Source organism: Gavialis gangeticus, unplaced genomic scaffold, assembly GCF_001723915.1.
Source record: "Gavialis gangeticus isolate Ggan-Ray unplaced genomic scaffold, GavGan_comp1, whole genome shotgun sequence".
NCBI lineage: Eukaryota > Metazoa > Chordata > Crocodylia > Gavialidae > Gavialis > Gavialis gangeticus.
Genome location: NW_017728980.1, coordinates 4,328,474 through 4,335,744, shown reverse-complemented (window position 1 = coordinate 4,335,744; position 7,271 = coordinate 4,328,474). Strand labels below are relative to the sequence as shown.

Below are 7,271 nucleotides of genomic sequence, written 5' to 3'. Positions count from 1 at the left end.
CGATGAAGCTGCTTTTACTCAAGCAAAGGTTATTTTCCGCTATCTAGCTATGCTTTTAGTTCTTGATCTTCATCATTCACTCCCCACAGGCACACACTCTTCATAAGGGTGAAGCTGCTGAAGACAGACCACTCAGGATCTTTCTCATCACTCAGGGTCCAAGGCGAGGGCTACACAAAGAAGTTATCACAAGAACAGCCCTGTGGGGCCCTTGGAGCAGTTGTCCATATTAGCCTTCAGGGATGGGACAGAAAGTAGTGGGTAGGGGCAGATATGGGATCCATTCCTATCCAATCCAATGGCCATAACTATCTACACAAACAGTAGGACAGCAAGTTCTTGCAGCACCCATTAGATGCGGGTGAATCATGAAGCACTTGGCCCTTTCGTTAGAAAATAGCTTTTGTCTTCTCAAGAGTTACCTAGCGTCTCAAGCTGAACTCACCTGGGTTGGCAAGACGGCTGCTAGTAGGTCCCAGAATTTGATAGGGATCTGGACAAAGAGAAGAAAAATATTTCCTTAAACCTACCACACAAAAGAAACCAAGTTCTTTGCTATTTTTCAAGAACTGTCCAAATTTCCATTTTCCTTCTTTTGTTCTGCTCCCATCCCCTCCCAGGAATCAGGGCCTGGAAAAATCTCATTTTCCCTTTGTGTGAATAGCCACAAATTATTTATGGAGTATTAAATGACGCAGATGTTCTTGCACTGTTTTCCTAGAGTGTCCCACTTTTACAGAGCAAAATCCCTCTGGACACAGGCCGCACTTTCCCTGAACGAGCTACAATGCTTGGTTGCAGGAAAAGGGAACCTCAGGACAGCACAGCACTAACAGATCCCAGGTAAATGCATTTACCTTAATGGAAGGAGTTGGCCTACTTGCTGATATCAGTTGCATTTTCTATCTGTGTTGATTCCTTATTATCTGCTCAGTCTGGCTCCTATTCCAAGTCAGCCTAATCTACTCCTGATGAAGTCAATGGAGCATTGGTCCAGTTGAGGCATAGTTTACTCTACAAAGTTTTGCCAGCAAAACCTTGGTTGTGTTGATAAAACTCTGAGGATGACCGCACCCAGGCTGCGGTGGTGGCACAGCCCTCCTTTCTGCCAGGCTGATTACATTCCCTCTGCCAAGCAGAGTAAGGGCCATGCTGCCATCTGGCAGCCAGCAGAAGGTGTGTGCAGACACTCTCACGCCTTCTGCCAGCTGTCCTGTCCAAAGCTGGTACCCTCCCAATGTGTACTTTGTGCTCTGCCAGAAGTGCTGCTGCAGTGGAACTGCACCAAGCACATGGATGTGCATGTGTCCTGGCAGGTTGATGCTGGTGCCTGCTATCCACTGCAAGAACTTTTTGTGGTAAAGCCAGATGAGTATACACATGGTCTTACATCTTCTTTATGCTAATAGAGCATTGTCCAGCACATGTCCCAGTGAAGTAAATTGGGTTTTACTACTGAGTCCCGTGGGAGCAGGGTACAACTAACATCGAGTGCTTTTTTGGAAACCCCATTCATTAATCAGGAACAAATTTTTTTCTTTTTCACAAGGCAGTTCATTCCTGCTCTTCTGCTCGAATTTTTTTATTTCTCTTTGCTGTCCCCCCTGACTGTGGTGACTGTAGTTTAATAAATTTGCTTATGTCTGAAGTTACACCAAAGACAAACCTAGTCCTAGATAACCCTAAAATAGGGTCCAAAGAAGCTGTGCACAGCATGGAGATTGGCGGTTGACTTGTCAAAAACCCCTCCAGCTGGAAGCATCGGTCCTTGAAGTCTGATAGACCTTCATTTTCTTAATTATGGTACACTGTTTTGATGCTCGTGTAGCTCCTGTTGACTCTCTTTGGAGTCGCCTCCAATTTACACCAATGTGTGAGAGGTCAGAATTCAACCTGCTGACTCCTTATGATGGTGAGAGAAGCAAGTCTTCAAACTGCCTCACGACCCAGTATGTTGCCTGCTGTAACGTCCAATGTTCAACCAGCTGACTAGAGAGTCTGGCCTCCGCAGATGACTACGCTGACACAGGGACAGCTCTTTTAAATGGGGAAAGGGCAACCCATGAGCTGATAATCTATTTATTTCTGTATTTATTTTTGGCTGCAGAGTGGGGCAAACTCTGTTGGTGGGTGGTGATAATCTAGTATTATTCCACAGATGATTCAGTATTATTCCAGTGAAACCTCCCTGTACATGTAGCTCGCTAGTGTGCGCCTATGTATCCTGTGCCTACGATGGACCCTACTTGATATCTGACAATAGCAGAAAGGGGGGTACAGATGTTTATTGAACAGCTGGGACACACTTGACATAGTTACCTGGTTGGGGTCGTTGTTGTTCTGTCTTATTCACATTTTGTGTCCCTGCAACAGGAGGGCCTGTAATAACAAGGAAAGCAAGATTGTAGAAATTGTGTAAGCAGAGGAGAAGGAACAAACAGGGAGCTAGACAGACACTGTGATACATTCATCAACATGAACACATCAGCGAAGCTGGGCAGAAAACAGGTTTTCCATTCCAAAGGGAAGATGAGATTTCAAGCGTTTTCCCTATTCAGAATCAGGACAAGAAGTTTCTCAAAAACTTTCATAAACTCAACCCCTCCCTTCCCACAAAAAAATTTCAGACCAGGTCGATTGAAACAATAAGTAATCTTGACCTTTTTATTTTCATTTGCTATGTTTGTGCTACATTTTCTAAACCCAAAGTTGTTTTGAATTGAAAAAGGGAAGTTTTCATTTAGAAAATAGCAACATGGGATACGTTGATGATTTTGAAACAGGAAACGCCTTGAAATCAATCTTTCCCTGCAACCAGTTTTGGTTTAAAAGAAATATTTTCTGACTAGAAATATGTAGTAAAAAATTCCCAACCAGCCCTGAAAATCATTTCACTCCTCGATATCTCCCTTCCCCATTCAGAGCAGCCTGGTACAGAGACCACCTTATAGAGTGGTCTTCACATCCAAATCAAGCAGGCTTCATAAAGCTGAAACAACACAACTGAAATACAGACTTTGGGTCAGATACTTCTATCCTCACCTGACCTCAGTAATATCCTGGTCAGGGCCAGATCATGGCCCACCCTCCATAGAGTGGAGCTGCACAAAGGTATCAGCTCCTCCCCTGCCATTTATATTGCAATGGTAGAAGGAGACCAGAATATGGCCCAGAGCCAGTTAGCTATGCCAGAGAGGATAAAAGTTGTAAAAGCAGGCAATACACAGCTTTAAGGACAAATCTATCACCTGGGGTCAGCAATGAACCGAATCCTTCTGCTGGGCATCTCTATACTAGGATCTCATAGCACTTTATAAATATCAGATGTCAGTTCCTGCTATAATTTCCTATTTGGGTAGTACCTCATTCCATGGATAGTGCCCCATAACAGCAATCAAGTACTGATGTAAGGCATTATTATCTGTATCAGAATATAGTCCAAGGGGAGTTAAGGTAGCAGTATTTAGTCTTAAGACAGTAAGCTTCACAGGAGGTTGGAGTAGCTATCTGCAGGGGTGGGTAATTATTTCAGGCGGAGGGCTGCATACTGAGTTTTGGCAAGCCATCAAGCACCGCATGACAGGCAGCCAGGGGCAGATAAATATTAATTTTCTAAATTTTTTAGGGGCCCCATGGGCTGGATAGAATGGGCTGACGGGCCGCATCTGGCCCGCAGGCCGCTTTCTGCCCACCCCTGCCTTATAGCCTGTCTAGCACTGGCCACCTTCAGAAACAAGACACTGGTCCTAAAGCATCACCGACCAAATTGGTAATTCCTACCTTCTTCACTAAGGCAACTCATTAATATAAAAACTAATTCCTATTTTTATTTTGTTGCATGTTTATGATACTGAGTGTCCCTCCACTCTCAGTCATTCTGATGCACGTAGACTAAGGAAACCAAATTCATCCTCTGCCCACATTTGAGACTTTCAGCACGGCTACTTACTTTTGGTGAGGCCGGAGTTCATGTTATTGCCCCATCCTGTTCTCCTGACTGCATCATAGGAAGGCTCTAATGATAAAAGACAACAGGCAGGAAGGGGTTGAGTTCAGACCATGCCAAGAAGGTTAGGCAAGGGACTAATTTTGATTATGGCTCTCAAACGATTCAACACGTAATACTGTTTTGGTTCCCTTGTCTCTCCACCCCTGCTTGTGCCCGCTTAAGTGTGCCATTAAGCATTTTGAGGCAGGGATGTTGACATGCTTATGCAGTTCTATGGTGCCATAGCCTACTTCACCTCTAGGTACTGCCACAACATAAATGTTAAATATGCGGCCTGGCATGGGATAGATGAAGCTCTAGAGGGATTATGAAGTGGGTGGGAGCAGTAAGAGTAAAGGTGAGGTTGGATAATACTGGACCAGATAAATCCCTGCAAAAGGTATGTCAGGACCTGTCCTACACAGTCTCTGAGTGGGGAATGGCCTAGATGACTTGATACTGTAAGACATTTTTGGAGTGATATCTTTTATTAGACCAACTGCATGGTTGGGATGAAGCTAGGCAAGCTTTCAAATGCAAGAAATTCTTCATCAGGTAACTCATCATTAGAGAGTCAACATTTCCCTAAACTGACAGAACATGCTATAGTCGTTTCCTTATACTTTTTAGAATGAATCCTTCTAAACATTTAGTAGTGACCATAATAAGACTTTTCTGACTCTTTCACTAGGATCCATGGACAGGCCTGAATTGTGAGTCCAGATTTTCGGGTGGTGGCAATCAGCGCAGCTCTACTGAAGGCAGGCTGATGGGCACCAGCTGAAGATCGGACCCATGATTGATTTTGCAGCTGCAGAAAACACCTTGAAAGGGACAAGGACACCTGGAAATTTCTAGCAAAGCACTGGGACTGAGACACAAGAAAGGAAGAAAAACAATGTGCTCTGATTGCCCAGCAAGTGACCGTTGGGGCTAAGATGCATTGCCAGAATCTGGCTGACACATTTCACAAATACTCTCTCTCTCTCTCTCCTAACTCTTGTTCTAGATCAAGGAAAGTGGCAGAATGAGCCATGAGGCGATTCAAGCAGCAGCAGGCAGGACTAAAGTCTCAACACATGCAACAAGGACAGAAATAGCCTCCGAGTTGAAATTAAATATAATAATCATGATCATAATACTCATCAGAACCCAAATTGGCAAATTAAACACTGCCTCTTCCCAAACCCTGTACACCAGTGGCTAAGTAGGAGATCAGCTTTGGCATTTAAAAGCAACTCAAGGTCTACTGTGCACCACCGCCAACTCCCTGCCCAGCAGGTAAGTCTGTGAGATTGAGGCAGACAAAATTATTTAGGGATGCACCTCCCCAGCAGGTAAGTCCCACCTGGCCAGGGCCCCACTCAGTTTACCCCTGCTCCTGTGGCACTGTCCCTTACCGCGGGGGCCTTGATCCAGCCCCTGCCCCTCTCCTCCCCTTCCCCACTGACTGACCTGCTGGGCTGGAGCGCACGCGGGCACTCAGCCCCACCACCCCAGCCTTGGATTGACTTCAAGAAGCTTTGAGATCTACCGCAAGAGGCTCCAAGATCTACTTGTGACCTCTGCTCTACACCAAATGCAGTGATCACAGGCACACAGGCCGGAAGATGACATTGCTCATCTTACAGTCTTCATCTGGGTTTGGAGAAGAGCAACAAGACAAGAGCAAGCCTCCTTCTGGAAAAACCCACATGCACTTGCCCATTCTGGCTGACTCTGGAAAGGCTTCTTCAGTTTTTAAAATTGCAGCCTTTTTGTTACTGGCATGAAAAGGAAAATGAAGAGGCTGAGAGAGACAAAGATAGAGTGGGGTGGGCAGGGTGAGGAAGACAGGAGAAAAAAGGATGCTTATTTAATTTACCTGCTTTTATTTTTATTTCACCTATTCTTCTGACTAGAAACCATAATCCCCTCTGCAAATAGACCAGACTTAAAAACAACCCACTGAGTGTACAGACTGGGTCAAAGAATCTGCCAAAGCACCTCTGGAGGAGAAGGACTGCAAGCCTGAGTAGACGAAGGCTGCCGCGGTCCCTGTCATTACAACAAGAGCAGGGTTTCCTGGCCTAGGTGCCTTCTCCCTCAGGCACCTGTGTTGAAAGATGACTTGCATCCTGGTGGTGTGGAGTGGACTGCTTTTCCCAGGCTGAGGCGTCACTGCCACTGATATGCTTCAGTGGCAGCCATCACTGTATACAAGCAACTATTGCTGTTGGCAATGGTTGACTTTTTCCTTGCTTGAACCCACAGGGACAAACTGCATCTCATCCTGTCTATACTGCGGGCCCCTAGTTACACCAGTAACAGAAATCAGGGCAGGACAGCCTCATCTGTACCAGAAGCCTCTTCCCTCCATTCGCTTTGTAACCAGTTGCTGCTTCTTTCCCAGCTCCTGCAAGCAGCCAGTGACTTTCATTCCTCCCCTTTAAAAGTCATTGGAAAACACGGAAAATTATATTTGGGTGGAAAATGGTTTTTCCCATTCCATGAGGATTTCCAGCATTGCAGAACATTTTTTTTTCCATCCTGAACCAGAAGCGAAAGACAAACTAGCAACAATTTGCACAAAGTCACAAACCAAAATGAAAAAAAAAATGTTTTAGATCAGTCAAAAAATGTCAGCACTTCTCAAATATTTTGTTTCAGTCTTAATCTTTAGAAAAATCTTTTTTAGTATATATTAAATTGAACTGCAAGCTGAAAAATCTTTTGCAAGAAACAGAAACTCTTTGCTCTAAAAAGTGCTAAAAGGGCAATTTGAACCCAAAACATTTTTTTTAAGTCATTAAATTCGCCAAAACCTACCCTTGCTAGTAAACAGCTTTGGTCTTTATGAACAGGTGTTTTATGGGGAAAAATGCTTTGTTGAAAATTTCCCTACCAGGTCTACATAAAAAAAGGCAGAAACTGCGTCACACAGAGGAAGGAAGTGACTTGCCCCAGGTTATGTGGAATCAGGGTGTAACCCACCTCTCGTGACTGCCTTTCCTGACTTTAACTGCTATGCGATTGTCACTGTAATTGTCCTTATCAGAAATTGTGGCCCAGCGTGGAGTGCCTTTACTCAATGGAATAAAGCTCACTGAGGATCTGGCCCTGAGAGTGCCTAAAGTGAGGATGCTAAGATGAGGATCAGTTTATGCTAAAGTGAGGATCATTTAACAGCCCCCTGAGCTGGTTTATTGCCCCCTTTTATTTCAAGGTTTACAAATCAGAAAAGGGTGGTGTGGTGACAGTAGCTAGGGTACTAACATAACACCTAGAAAACCTGGGTTTAAGT

At 44.6% G+C, this 7,271-nt stretch overlaps 1 protein-coding gene and 1 long non-coding RNA gene across 6 annotated transcripts in view; one reads left to right on the top strand and one right to left on the bottom strand.

Moving 5' to 3' along the window:
- Positions 1-7,271, bottom strand: part of FLI1 (Fli-1 proto-oncogene, ETS transcription factor) — a 157,361-nt gene that overhangs the window by 8,791 nt on the left and 141,299 nt on the right. For 4 of the 5 annotated variants that reach the window (XM_019509119.1, XM_019509099.1, XM_019509107.1 and 1 more), the window contains 3 exons: positions 3,950-4,015; positions 2,320-2,379; positions 446-493 (listed from right to left, as the gene is read on the bottom strand). In XM_019509119.1, the coding sequence (XP_019364664.1) occupies positions 446-493; positions 2,320-2,379; positions 3,950-4,015 (174 nt within the window). The remainder of the gene's footprint in view (positions 1-445; positions 494-2,319; positions 2,380-3,949; positions 4,016-7,271) is intronic. The other variant, XM_019509114.1, reaches the window with a different exon arrangement.
- The window catches only part of LOC109291907, a 15,728-nt gene continuing 12,478 nt past the window's right edge, over positions 4,022-7,271 (top strand). Inside the window, exon 1 of the long non-coding RNA XR_002095983.1 lies at positions 4,022-5,269. This is a non-coding gene — a long non-coding RNA (uncharacterized LOC109291907). The remainder of the gene's footprint in view (positions 5,270-7,271) is intronic.